General features: G+C 55.9%; 2 protein-coding genes across 3 annotated transcripts in view; one reads left to right on the plus strand and one right to left on the minus strand.

Annotated features, from left to right (window-relative positions):
• The window catches only part of NECAB2 (N-terminal EF-hand calcium binding protein 2), a 41,388-nt gene extending 27,739 nt beyond the window's left edge, over window positions 1–13,649 (plus strand). For both annotated transcript variants that reach the window (XM_018061775.1, XM_018061776.1), the window contains 8 exons: window positions 972–1,108; window positions 3,469–3,587; window positions 3,769–3,848; window positions 6,702–6,755; window positions 7,230–7,342; window positions 10,903–10,980; window positions 11,391–11,482; window positions 13,149–13,649. In XM_018061775.1, the coding sequence (XP_017917264.1) occupies window positions 972–1,108; window positions 3,469–3,587; window positions 3,769–3,848; window positions 6,702–6,755; window positions 7,230–7,342; window positions 10,903–10,980; window positions 11,391–11,482; window positions 13,149–13,177 (702 nt within the window). In that variant the 3' untranslated portion in view covers window positions 13,178–13,649. The remainder of the gene's footprint in view (window positions 1–971; window positions 1,109–3,468; window positions 3,588–3,768; window positions 3,849–6,701; window positions 6,756–7,229; window positions 7,343–10,902; window positions 10,981–11,390; window positions 11,483–13,148) is intronic.
• The window catches only part of SLC38A8 (solute carrier family 38 member 8), a 47,718-nt gene continuing 45,672 nt past the window's right edge, over window positions 11,726–13,771 (minus strand). Inside the window, exon 11 of the mRNA XM_018061777.1 lies at window positions 11,726–12,926. The gene's annotated coding sequence lies outside the window, so the exon portion shown is untranslated. The remainder of the gene's footprint in view (window positions 12,927–13,771) is intronic.

Here is a 13,771-nt window from a genome sequence, read left to right on the forward strand (position 1 = left end):
TTTTTAATATGGTGTCTAGGTTTGTCATAGCTTTGTTTCCCAAGGAGCAAGCGTCTTTTAATTTCTTGGCTGCAGTCACTGTCTGCAGTGATTTTGGAGCCCCAGAAAATAAAACCTGTCATTGTTCCCACTTTTCCCCCATCTTTTTGTCATGAAGTGATGGGACTGGATGCTATGATCTTAGGTTTTTGAATGTTGAGTTTTAAACCAGTTTTTTCACTCTCCTCTTTCACCTTCGGTAAGAGACTCTTTAGTTCCTCTTCACTTTCTGCCACTAGAGTGGTATCATCTGCATACCTAAGGTTCTTGATATTTCTCCCCACGGTCTTGATTCCAGGTTGTGATTCATCTGGCCTGGCATTTTGCATGATGTACTCTGCATACAAGTTAAATAAGCAGGGTGGCAGGTTAAATAAATTAAATATACAACCTTGAAGTACTCCTTTCCCAATTGTGAACCAGTCTGTTGTTCCATGTTTGGTTCTAGCTGTTGCTTTTTGACCTGGATGTAGGAGTCCTCAGGGTTTTCTGTATCGAGTATCAAGTTGTCTGCATAGAGTGACCGCTTTACCCCTTCCCTTCCATTTTGGATACCTTTCCTTTTCCTGGTCTGGTGGCCGTGGCTAGGCTTCCAATACTATGCTGAACAGAAGTGGCCACCAGCGTCGTCACTATAACCACCAGCGCCTTCGCCAGCACTGTCGTCACTGTTACCATCTTCATCGGAGCAGCTACCGTTCACAGAGCGTTTGCTATGTGATAGGCACAGTGCTGAGCATTTCATTCACCTCTGCCTTTCCGTCCTCAATGCAGTATTGGAGACACTGTGATTTCTGTTGTGGCTCAAACCTTGGGCTCTGAGTCCGTAGCCCCTGCCTTCCTGCAGGAGCCCTGGGAGGGTGACCCCAAGTCGGTGTATCAGATCCCTCCTCAACCCCTTTCCCTCTGTGCCCCCTCCCTTCCCTCCACAGGTGTACGAGGGCGGGAGCAACGTGGACCAGTTTGTGACGCGCTTCCTCCTGAAGGAGACGGCCAATCAGATCCAGTCCCTGCTGAGCTCGGTGGAGAGCGCGGTGGAGGCCATCGAAGAGCAGACCAGCCAGATCCGGTGCGCGGACGGGAGTGAGCTGTGCCAGCCTGCTGCGTGGTGGGGATGGGCGTGTGCCTGGGGGCTGGGCAGCCTTGGGCGAGCTGCTGCCTCTCTCCTGCCTCCACTTCCCCACCTGTTAAGTGGGGACAGTTGTATACCTACCTTGTCACGTTGTTGTTGTTGATCTGAAACTACTCCACTGTTGGGCTCATTTTTTAAAACTGGGGAATTAGGAAACTGCAGTGGTTATTACCACCGTTGGAAAACAAGTTATCTCAGGCTGTGAATGAAAAATACCATGACTGTAAAAATAAGGCCTGTTGGTGACCCCTCGACCTGCTCCCTGCTTGTTTCGAGGCTGTGAGATGGTAGATGGGCATTGAAAACACCGTACCATCAAATCACCACCTCAGAAAGACTGAACAGCAGTGAAATGGATGGTTTTTCTCCTGAGGTTAGTTAGTATTATTTAAGGCCTTGTTTGCGGGTCCTTGAGAACATGGAAAACACCTGGGGGCCCCCTTTTTGGGGCAATGAGCCTGGGGTCCGGAGAGGAGGAGTCTCCTTCCGGCTGGCAGGGCCAGCCCCCAGGGGCCACGTGGGGGGCATTCGCTGTCCCAAGTTCAGACCAGCTCTTCTGTGCTCTTCCTTCCCTGAATAGCTGACGTGCCTGAGGCAAAGTAGAAGTAAAGACACATTAACAGGGGCTTCCCTGGGGGTCTAGTGGCTACAACTCTGCGCTCCCAACGCAGGGGGGCCCAGGTTCGATCTCTGGTCAGGGAACTAGATCCCACGTGTCACGACTAAGACCCGGTGAAGCCAAATAAATATTTTTTTTTAAGCCATAGGAACAGCTGGGCGCACCTGCCAGGTGCCTGAGCTTACTGAGCCTGGCGTCTCCTGGCACGGCAGGATGCTGGTCCTAGGTGGGGGTTCGTCCCAACCCACCGTGGTTGCAGAGGTGCTCGGTGATGCTGTTCACAAAACGCGTTTGCTCTGAGGGCCTGCAGCCCAGTCCCCTGGGAAATGCAGGACGCAGAGTCCTGGGCCCTGGTGACACCATCTGGGATTGGGGTCCCTGGGAGCCAAGCCCTAGACTCTGCATCCGTGATCAGTCTCGTGATTCAGAGGGTCTCCAAGGTTAAGGGGATTTTCCTGTCACATAGATTTTCTTCATCCTTTATCATCACTATCTTGATTAAAAAACCTGCGGCTTCCTTTCTGTCACAGATCAGATGGAGCGCTGCACACTTATTAGAGCTGATTCCCTGCGCTTTGCCTTCCCCCAACAAGTCAGCCGTCCCCCCACGAGTCAGCTGTCCCCCCACATGTCAGCCATTACACCTGCCTCCCTCCCCAAATCTCACGTAGGGATGATGGGAACATACACCTGCTTCCCGCGCACCCCCACCTCTCAGCCCCCAAACCTCAGCTGTCTCAGCTCTCAGCTGCAGGGCCCCCAGCCACCCTGGTTCCCAGCCCTGGGGATGGCGTGACCCGCATTCAAGCCAGCAGCCCGTCCCTGGGGGACCCCCGCTGCACCCACTCACAGTCCGCGGGCCATGTTTCATTTGCTGCTGGTTTGTAGAGGTCCCAGGACTGACACCCCCAAGACTCTGCCAGCCTTTCTCCTCCCCAGGGATTGGGGGTGGTCAGCCCCTCGGCACAGAGGGAGAGGATGCTGGGCTTTCAGGTTCACAGGAGGCAGATTCCAGAGCGAGCAGCGGCCACGCTGGGCACCAGGCGTATGGGCCGTGCACACGGGCGTGTGTGTTTGTGTCTGCAGTGACTTTTCTAGCATTTATGCACATGGGGGTTTGGGCATTTCTTGGGTCCTTACTGCATGCCAGGCACAGCGTTTGGTGAGCTGCGTGTCAGGGGTCCTGGTCTGTGCACATCAGTGTGCGTGGCGGGTGGGGTGGGGCCAGGCTGAGCCAGGATCATGGATTTTTGTCCTGTTAGATGCCCGCTCTCAACTGAGTCCTACGGCTTCTTTTCTTGGAGAGGGGGCTTGTTAGCAAACCCAGGCCCCGACCCCAGAGGCCTCTAAACACAGGACCAGGAGGCAAGCAGGGTGGGCAAGGGACAGCTGTGAGCTGCAGGGCGGTGGGGGCCTGGCTCAGCCTCGCAGGCCCTGGAACCTGGAACGGAACCTCCCAGGCACAGGGTCTGGGTTCCCAGAAAGGATCTGAGTTCAGATCCCAGCCCCACCCGCGGGCAGCCGCCTCTGTGAGACAGCGGCCACTGTGTGCAGCTCAGGGGATGGGGCTCCCAGGAGTTCTGTGCACGTTTCAGCCCCACAGTTGGTCAGAGCTGCTCCGAGCAGTCAGGGCCCTGCAGCCCCCGTCACGGGGTGCATCCCCCTACCCCCTCTGCAGACAGAACCACAGCCGGCCCAGACACAGCGCAGTGGAGAGCTGGTCCGGGAGTCCCACTCCCCTCTACGCCCCCAACCACAAGCTCATGGCTGCGGAAGAAGGAAAGAGCTTCCCGCCTGGTGAGAGAACGGTGGCCTGGGGTCGGGGGCACTGGCTGGGGGGTCCCAGGAGGACTTCTGAGAGTGGTCCCGATGGGGCCTGGGCCTCCCACAGGGACTGGGAGTCCTCGGTCGGGGGGAGGGGGTGCTCCTGCTCCAGCCTGGCCCCGCCCCCGTCAGCATCTCTGTTCCTCTTTCCCAGGCACCTCAGACCCCAAGGAGGACGGCCTGGATGCCCAGATCAGCAGGCTGGCGGGGCTCATTGGACGGCTGGAGAACAAGGTGGGCCTGCTGAGCCCCCACATCCATCCCCCCATCCCCCCCCCCAACCCTCCTAGCCCCCCAGGGAGGGCGGAGCTAGGCTGGAGCTTACAAGAGGGAAGTCAGGGAAGCTTAATGCCCCTGGGCCGGGTTGGGGGTGGTGTGGACTAAGGGGAAACCCCGGGAATGTGACCTTTGTACTTGTATGGGGCCTGGGGAAGAGGAGCTATGAGAGTGGGTGGGCAGCCAGGAGGGGGTTGCCGAGGAGCAGAGTGGGCTGCAAGGGGACTGAGCAGCAAGGGGGCTGTAAGGCCTCGGGTGGCTTGGGCAGATGGCAGCCCAGACCCGGGGTAGTGGCGGCTGAGGGATGGTGAGGTCTAGGAGAGGTGAGAGTGACCAGCAGTGTGAAGCCTTTTAAATGTGACATGGCCCGTCCCAAGCGATGGAAAATGGAATCATGATTTCAGAGTGTTGCGTGACTCAGTGCTATCATCTCAGGGCTGCCGGAGCCACGGACCACAGGCCAGGGGCTCAAACCCAGCCGCTTATCCTCTGACATCTGGAGTCTGGAATCGGGATGCCGGCAGGGCTGGTCCTCCCCCGGCCTTCCTCTGGGGCGTGTAGACAGCCAGGTGTCTGTGCCCTGGTTTCTTATAAGGACACCAGTCAATCTGGATTAGGGCGCACCCGTGTGACCTTATTCTCACAGTCACTCTTCAAATGTCCTGTCTGCAAATACAGTCATGTTTTGCAGCACTGGAGGCTGGGAATTCAACCTATGAATTTGCAGGGAACACAGTTCAGCCCATAACAATGACCATTTATTGGAAGAAAGAGAACAAACAGTTAAAGTTTACCAGTAGGCACTGGAATCAGCCTGCCTGTATTTGAATCCTGGCTATACCACTTAACAGCTGTGTGACCTTGAGCCAGTGACTTACCCTCTCTGAGCCTCAGAGTCCTCCCCTAACCATAGGGGAGATAATCAGAATGGCACCTCTCACAGGGTCGCTGTGAGGATTAGATAAAATATCTCAATGGCTTAGCGCAGAGCCTGCTGCCTAGTTAGCATTTAATAGTAGCACTGTTATTTTGCCGTTATTATGAGACATTCTGATACCAGGGCCTATACACATGTACACACCATACCTGTACGTCTACAGAAACCAAGATAACAGATATCTCTGGGCTGTAGGGTCACAGTGGCAATTTTACATTTATGATTTTCTGAAACTTCTATATCTTTTGCAAAAGGGCAAAAGAAAAATAGTGCTTTGATGGTTTTGTGGGTTAGTTTTGAGGGATCCGTGAGGGCGCTGGGTGGGGCTCCCCAGGAGGAGGCAGAGGCCCAGACTTGGGGCTGGGGGAGTCTAAGGGCGGAGCCAGTGAGCCCACCTGCAGGGCCGCAGGGATCTCCACCCGCCCCCGCCCTCCGCCCCCAAAGCTGGCTACTTGGTGGGAGCTGTAGGAAAGACTCCACGGGGACCTGAGGCCTGGTTGTCATAACAACTCCGCGGCGCCCCCAGAGGGAGGCTCTTTGAAGCTTATTTTTAGCGCCCCAGTCGCCTTAACAACTAGCTGGCTGGAAACCAAGGAGCACCTGGGCGTCCTGGAGACGGGGCGGGCCTCTTGCGGCCAATCAGAGGATTGGCCCCGGCGCGAGCAGGAGCCAGGCCCCGCCCTCCACGGAACAGCCTGAGGCCTCCTGGCGGGGCCTGGGCTCCCCGGAGCAGAGGCGCAGTAGGGAGAGGGGAACGCAGACCTGGGTGCCACCATCCCTCCCCTCATCTCTGCTTCATCCTCACCCTCACGTGGCCCAGCCGGCCAGGAGAAACCTAGGGGCCGAATCGCCGCCCCGCTCTCCAGGAGCCCACTTACACCTGCGTCCACACCCTGCTTCCGGGAAAGTCAGCACCTCTCTGGGACCAGCCGTGCATTGACGGGGTCCCTGGTTCCAGCTTTATTAAGAATTTCTAGGTGGTGACCGCTCAGGTCACGGACTTGTGTATCTGCTATTCTGTTTTCTCTAACAACCAGGCAACACGCCTCACACACATGCTTGTGCAGAGAAGACACACACACACACACACACCCTGTGCCAGGGACACGGCTTTCCTCCTGGAGGATGGACAGGGAGGGTACAAAGGTGGCGTCTGTTGGGGAGCCCAAGTTAAAGGATTCCGTGGATCGGGGGGAAGGGGCCTGGCCTCAAACTCGGGCTCGGAGCCTGGACCAGCTCCTGCGGCCCTTGGGTTCTCTGCTCTGAAATGGAGGTGCTGGGAACTGCGGCAGCCCCCAGCATGGGGTCAGAAGGGGGCTGGATGGGCTCCTTGCTTCCGCAGTGCTGACAGTGGGCCAGCCTCTACCTGAGAGTCTGGAAAGTTACCTGAGAGTTGGTGTAAAGCCTTTAGCCTGAGGTCCGTCAAGGGCCAGCAAGCACAGACTGCCTCATTCAGACCATTCTGTTCCTGAGGATCCCAGGTTGGGGGTGACTCGCAAGTTGGTCAGTCTGTTGCCAGCAGGTGTGGCAACCCCCCAGCCCTCTGGGCTCAGCAAAACGCAGCCTCCTCTGTGTTCTTTGCGGTAGGTCCGCTTGGCCTCTCAGGTCTGGTGCCACAGGCAGACGGAATCTGTGCCTGTGGGTGGCTTACCAGCCTGGCTTCCTGGGTCCCCCTGAGCCAGCACTGTGGGCTGAGCCCCGCCCAGAGTGGACTGGCCCTGGGAGCTCCCACCAGCCCGGGGACTTGAGGGTCCCTGGAACCGCGGGTGGAGGGCCCGGAGCTCTCCGGTGCTGTGTCCTGGTGGTGGTCCTGGAAGCCTCCCGGGCAGAGGGGGCCTCAGTCTCCAGCCTCTCTGCATGCTTTGTTGTTGCAGACCCTTTGGTTTGACCTTCAGCAGCATCTCTCGGATGAAGAAGGCACCAACATGGTGAGGACCCCTCCCTGTGGCCCTGTCCCCTTCTGGGCCGAGACTCAAGATGCAGGTGGCTCAGTGTCCCTGACACCCCCACCCCCGACCCAGGACCAGCACGGGGATGTGCAGCCCCGGCAAGTGGCCTCCGTCCCTTCCGGGGTTGTTCTCTGGCCTGGAGCAACATGATCAGCAGACACTGATTCAATCAGAATCAGTTCTGCAGACCGTTCACTCTGTTGTGTCTTGGCCCCAGTGCCTTCCAGTCTTTCTCGAGCCTCTCTAAACCCCCTTGTCTATTCTTCAGCATCTGTGTGGGACTGCTGCTTTTAGTTCATTTTTCGCCAGTTTTCAGTAGTGGGGTTGAGGGGTCAGCGTTATTCTGACCAAGGTGTCCTGTCCCAGGGGGATTGCTGGGTCCTGGGCTGTGCCCCCCCGGGGCCGGGTGGGGTCCTGGGTGAGCGGGTGACTCACGGGTCCTGTGGTCCACAGCACCTGCAGCTGGTCCGGCAGGAGATGGCTGTGTGCCCTGAGCAGCTGGGTGACTTCCTGGACTCTTTGCGCCAATACATGCGGGGTACCGCTGGGACCAGGAACTGCTTCCAGTGAGTAAGCCGCGGGCCGGGGGCCCGGCCTGGGGATGAAGGCCCAGGGCCCAAGTAGCTTTGTCCCTGAGAACACCCCGATGCCAGCGACGCATCGAGCGGGGTGGTTACAGGAGCCAGGGGCAAGTCCTTACTCTGGCTCTTCCTTGCTGTGCAAATCTCGCAAGTGGCTTCGTCTCCCTGACCTCAGCTTGCTCATCTGTAGAGAGGGACCACTAACTGGGTGGTTGGAGGCCTCAGTGGAGCGATGCCCCATGGGGGCCGTCTGGCAGAGCCTGGCCCCGTGCCCGCTGTCACCTGCCCTGCTTGCTCTTGTGGCTGCTCCTCAGGGCCCCTTGCCCGTGGTCTCTGCTGCCAAGGCCTGCGTCCAGCCGGCGGTGTCCCCGAGGGCTGTTGGCACGAGCTGCCGGGCTCCCTCTTCTCCCGGTGGTGGCCCACTGGCAGACAGTAGCTGTGAGCTCCACGCCTGTTCCCCATCTCCATTCTACGCTCCCCCCCAGCTGATTTATCTCCCTCCTGAGCACATGTGCCTCCACCTGCTTCCTGGTGAAGTGGGGGGCGGGGGCCAGGCCTGAGGGTGGAGCGTGACTCAGGCTGCTGCTGTTGCTGAGTGCTAATTCCCGGTGGTGGGAGCGGGGCAGATGATTCCGGTTGGCTGCGGAGGCCAGGAACGGGGTGGGGGTCTTCAGGAAGGGGCTGCTGGGTGCTGAGGCCTGAATAATGATGCCCCACCCACCCAGACCCAGGGTGGCAGCAAGGGGAGCGTGTCTAGGAGCATATGACACAGTGCAGCTCCACGGGGTGACCCGGGGGTGGTGGGTGAGATGGGGGGCGGGGGGCAGATAGGCAGGCCCTGCTCGTTCCAGCTGTCAGGTACCACAGGGGAGATGCTAAGGCCGGAGCGGGGCCCAGTCCTGCCTCCTCCCTTCTATATGGACGCTTGGCGGCTGGACAGACGTGCAGCTGGGCAGCTAGGGAGAGGGAGGGGACTGGCCCTTGGCACAATGTGGGCAGAGCTGGGATCTGTTTTGGAGTGGGGCTGACCAGACCAGTCCAGGGTCGGGATGGAGGCGGGCTGTAGAAAGAGGAGGCCAGGGGAAGTCTGAGATTCTTTGGCTTCAGAAACTTGCTGGGGGCGAGGGGGTGGGGCGGGGGGGTGGGGACATGGGCTGGGCTGGCGATGTCGAAGAGTATCAGGTGAGTGGGCGGGGGCTCACACAGGCCTTTGGGCCACATCGCACTCTAGATGCCACTACATTCAAGGTGCCAGCATACAAGTTGGGTGACCCTGGGGGTGCTGGGCGTCCAGGTGTCACCCAGGGCCACCAGAGCCGTGTACTCGCCACGGGAGAAAGCGTGGAAGGAGAAGGGGCCCACAGCCGGGCAGGCAGGCTGGAAACAGCACACAGTAGGGCGTCCTGTTTGTTGCATGAGTCTGTGTCCTCCATGCGCCCCAAGCCGGCCTGCTGTGTCCTCGCAGCCAGAGGCCTCGCCGCCAGAGGCCTCGCCCCGCGCCCCTGCAACCAGTGTGTCAGCCAAACAGACACAAGCCCTGTAATTGCTTTTCTCTGTGCTGCAATTACCAAATAGAGACGAAGCCCATCCCTTGGTGACCTCTGTCCACAGCAGGGCAGTCTGTAAGGAGTGAGGCCACCTCTGGGCGGGGCCAGGGTCCCCCTAATGACCAGGTGGCGTGCAGGCCCGAGCCCATCCCCATCAGGAGACAGGAGCCGCAGCTGGCGGGTAACTTCAGGCTGGAGGTAATGAAGTAATGATGCGATTAGCAGCCCTGTCTCCGTCCTGAGTGGCAGAACCTGGAGCTGCTGTGATTATACAGCAGATGCCGCAGGCAATGGGCATCCCTTCTCCAAGGGATGCTGGGGGCTCTGTGCTGCTGAGCGTGTGGGGAAGAGGAGCAAGGAGGGCAGCCCAGGGGCCAGAGGGGGCGGCGCTGTGATCTCGGAGGCCGGGCCTCCCTCTCATCCCCAACCCTGCCCTGGTCAGCCACCTTCTTAGGCCACCTCCCACCCGCCCCCGCCGTTGCTCTAGCCCCCAGCCTGGGTCTGTCCCTCTGTTTGGAACAAGGTAAGTGTCCTGTGTCTCAGGAAGGGAGGAGTGGCCTGGGACTCTGGCCAGGCCTGTTTCTAAGGATTAAATGAGACAATTACAGAGGACAGCTTGGAAGATGCTTTTATTTTTAAAGGTAGGTTTTTAAGCTAGAAGTTAGGAGACTGGTGTGCTAGAAGCCAAAATATTTCAAAAAGGAGCGAGTGTTTAACGGTATGGAATGTTAATGTTCTATATACAGCTGGATAAAAGAAGGTTTAGCTGCTTTGAAGTGAATCTGATAGTTTCCCCTATGGGTAACCTTTATCATTTAGAGAATCTTAAGTTTGTACTCCAGATAACTTGCCATATTGTTTTTCACAGCATGTTATTTTGGTCCTTAAGATCATGTAGAACTTGAAATCGTGAGAAGGGGTTTGATTCGACCCTATGAAATTTATCCCCTAACAATCCCACATCATGGAAGAAACTTTTCTAAACTTACGTTTCAGGAAAAAAAGTTTTTCTCTTTTTTCTTGATGATTCCCTGGGTACCTTTTTGACCATATTCTTTTCTTGATCAATTATTTAACCCACTTAAAATTAGAATATAGTTATGAAAATATGGCTAATGTAGTTATTTGAAAAGCCTTATTTTGAAGAATCTTCATGGCAAAGAAAAACAAGATTTACATATTTTGCCTTCATGCAAAACATGTCTAGAAAAGAAATAGAAAATGTGGTTTATTTTCCCAGTTGTACAAAAAACTTTACCCAGTATTTGTATAAAATTGTTGATGTTATGAATAATGACTTAATAGTCAATAACTTTGCTATCAGGTTTTTTAAATCATAACTTCATCTGATCTTGGAGATAATCTGGAAAGAAAACGGAATCAGTAAGTTTCTAGTGCCTCACATAACTTTTATTAACATAGTAGAAATTCTTTTTATATCAGATTTTTATCGCAGAATGGTTTACTAGATAAAAGGAAAGTTATTCTCTAAACTGGTATGTTTTCAAGATCTTTTTTCAATTGATACTACTTTTCACTTTAAGTTGTTAGGTTTTTTTTAATCTATAGAGAGCCTCTATTTGTCATGTATTAAAAAATCTGTTTCTAATAAAGATGGATGTTACAGACTGGAAAAAAAAAACAGGTGTTTTTTTTTTTTTTTTAATGAATAAAAAGGCCTTTTAAAAAAATGGCATTTCATTAGAATTCATTCAACAGCTATGCTCTGGGCACTGTATGGGCCAGGCCTCAGTCCAGACAGCAGAGCTGTACATGCAGCTGTCAGACCAGGTGGCGGTCCTGGGGGTTCTGATCAGAAAGGAAGCATGTTCCAAGAGGATCCTGCCCTGGACCACAGCTTTTGGGAGCCTGTTCCCTGGCTCTGGGCGCCCGGTCTGGGCTCGTTTGTGGCAGGGCAGGGCAGTGGTGGGATGGGCCTGTGGGCCCTCTCTGCACCCTGGGAGGTGTGGCCCCTGACTCTGGCCTTTCCTCTTACAGCATTGCTGCCGTGAGGCTGGCGGACGGCGTCACCTTCGTGGTCTATGAGTTCTGGGAGACGGAGGAGGAGTGGAAGAGGTAGGCTTGGCACACATGCTCTCTGGCTTCCAGCCTGTGGGGGTGGTGAGGAGTTGGGGTCCCAGCGGCATCCACCGTTCAGGAGGCTGGTCCTGCACCCCTTCACCTGGGCTCTGAATCCAGGTTCCTTGCCAGCCCTGGGAGCTGAGGCCAAGGGTGCTCCTGTTTAGAAACTGCTGCCCAAGGATAAAAATCTAGAAAGAAAGTTCTCTTGTTTAACTCTGCTCACGGGGAGGTGAGAACCAGGCTGTTCTACCCTTGGGGCCCCAGCAGTCATGCTGGGCCTTCTTACCTTCCCATGAAGGCTCTGGCCCCTGAGCTTGGCTGATCAGTCAGAGCCTCCAGCCCAGGGCCAGACTCAGACCCCGCTCCAACCCCCAGGAGTTCACGGGCGTCCCCCTGGGTTGCAGGCACCTACAGAGCCCTGTGTGCAAGGCGTTCCGGCACGTCAAGGTGGACATGCTGAGCCAGCCTGAGGCCTTCTCCCGGATCTCCGTGCCAGGTACTGGGGAGGAGGTCTGGAGCAGCCACAGGGGCAGTGGGGACACCTCAGGCCTGGCAGAAGAAGCAGCACCAAGACCCAGACGTCCACAGACTCTTCTGTTCTCTTGTGGGTGTTCTGTCGCCCAGTCGTGTCTGACTCTTTGTGACCCCATGGACTGTAGCCCACCAGGCTCCTCTGTCCACCAGATTTCCCAGGCAGGAATACTGGAGTCGGTTGCCATCTCCTTCTCCAGGGGATCTTCTTGACCCAGGGATCGAACCTGAGTCTCCTGCTTTAGCTGGCGGGTTCCTTACCACTGAGCCACCCAGGAAGCCTTCTGTTCTCTTAGCTGCTAGGAAGTGTAGTCCACGAGTGAGTGCTGAACAGAGAGGGGCCTCGAGGCAGGAAGGCTGGGGCCCTGGGCACCAGGTGGCTGGGAGGCGGCCCCGAGCCCAGAGTGTGGCAGGCTGGACTTCTACAGATTTGAGAACACGTGATACTCATTGCAATAACTCTAAAAATGACTGTAACATTGAAACAGTACTTAGTATACAAAAAAGTCACAGATGCAGGTATGTGTGTGTATATGTATTACATAGTTTATAATTATTATATCTACTTATGTAGCCACCAAGAACTATGGTTCCTATAAAATACTAACTGCCAAATGCTAGCATAGAAAATCTTGGGCAAACTACGGGAGATGGGGAGGGACAGGGAAGCCTAGTGCAGTCCATGGAGTCCCCAAGAGTCGGACACGACTTGGTGAGTGAATAACAGGTATATAAAATGTAAAGTTCCGACACTGTGTGCACTTTCCGGAAATCTACCAAAAACCGAAACCATTTTTGTACCTGTGGAAAGTCAAACATGCGAAATAGCTATGGCCCCTGTTTCATGTAAAGCCACCCTTGACTGGATGACGCAGCTGGTGAGCGAGGGCCTGCCTGGCACAGGTAAGACAGTTGTCCTGGCTCTGGGAGAGGGCAGAAGATGTGAACACCCCCTCCTACATAATTTAACCCCCATTTCTTTCCCAGCACCACCTTCCCTCCCCCAAGGGTTTCACAGGACTCCAGGGCCAAGAAAGCATCTACTGCTCTAACTGGCAAGATAAGTTTCCCCCTCACTTCCTTGATGGTGGGCTACAGGTGAATTTTAAAGCACCCGTCAGTAAACGGGGCCGCTGGCCACCCACCTGTCAGACTGCGGTGCACACCCTCCTCCTGGGCTGGCGGCTCTAAACAGTACTCCAGTTTTTGAATGGAGCCCGAGCTCCAGGAAAAACACTGAGCTACTGGAGCAGCAGGTACAAAATTGCGGACCCAAGAGCAATTTTATTTACAGATACTCTCCCCTTCACGTCTCCTTTAACCAGACATCAGTGTCTTCTGTCAGTGAGTTAGAGGCTCCTCTGTCAAGTTGGCGTTACCAGGCCGCGGTGGGAAGACAAGTTCACGTCCTGGAAAGTTCACATTTACTGTTTCAAATGGGCATACGGGCAATGTAAAGGCAAGTCTGCTCCTCGGACGTGTGATTCGCCACCAGGGGGACAACCAGCAAGCGCCTCTGGGGCGCCGGATGCAGGAGGGACTGCAGGCATCGCTCTTCTGCCCTGAGCGGAGGCAGGACCTGCTTCTTGCCCCCCCACCCCCACCATAAACCCATCTCTCTTCTTCTCCAGCTGCTTGGTGCACCCTGGGCCGTGACTGACTGCCTCCTCAAGGTCCCACAGATGAGTGTGCCGCCCTGCTCCCTCTGACGAAGGATGTCCACTCTTTTCTAGAAACTTTGGTATACTAGCTGTCTTTTCAGTATACTTCCAAATAAGAGTGTCTCTTCCCACTGTTCAAAGTGAAGGCGCACCCCTCCCCTGGCACCCCCTGCCCCACCCTTGGCGGCAGAGCAGTGTCTGAGCTGCCGGGCCCTGCTGACATGGGCGGGCGGTGGTGATGGAGGCGGCCCCCCCACCCCGCCAGCAGACGGCCACGCATGACCAGTCCCCATCCACCTCCCCCTCACTCTCCCTGGTTGCCACTCCTCCACGTGGTAGGGGGCCGAGACCCTGTAGTGTCCACCTTAGGCCTGGGCTGAGCCCGCAGGCGGCAGTAGACCCCACGTAGCAGTGCCCTACTGGGCAAACAGCCGCCCTAGACGAGCACCAAATAAACTCCCGTTGGGGACAGCTGTGTGTGTGTGCCATTTTCTGTGACAGCTGGGGAGGGAAACCACTTTATTAGCCATGAAACCTGAGCCCACCTTGTGTTGGGGGGGACATTCCAGGTTCCTAGAGGCCATCACCACCAA

This window comes from Capra hircus, chromosome 18 (genome assembly GCF_001704415.2).
Source record: "Capra hircus breed San Clemente chromosome 18, ASM170441v1, whole genome shotgun sequence".
NCBI lineage: Eukaryota > Metazoa > Chordata > Mammalia > Artiodactyla > Bovidae > Capra > Capra hircus.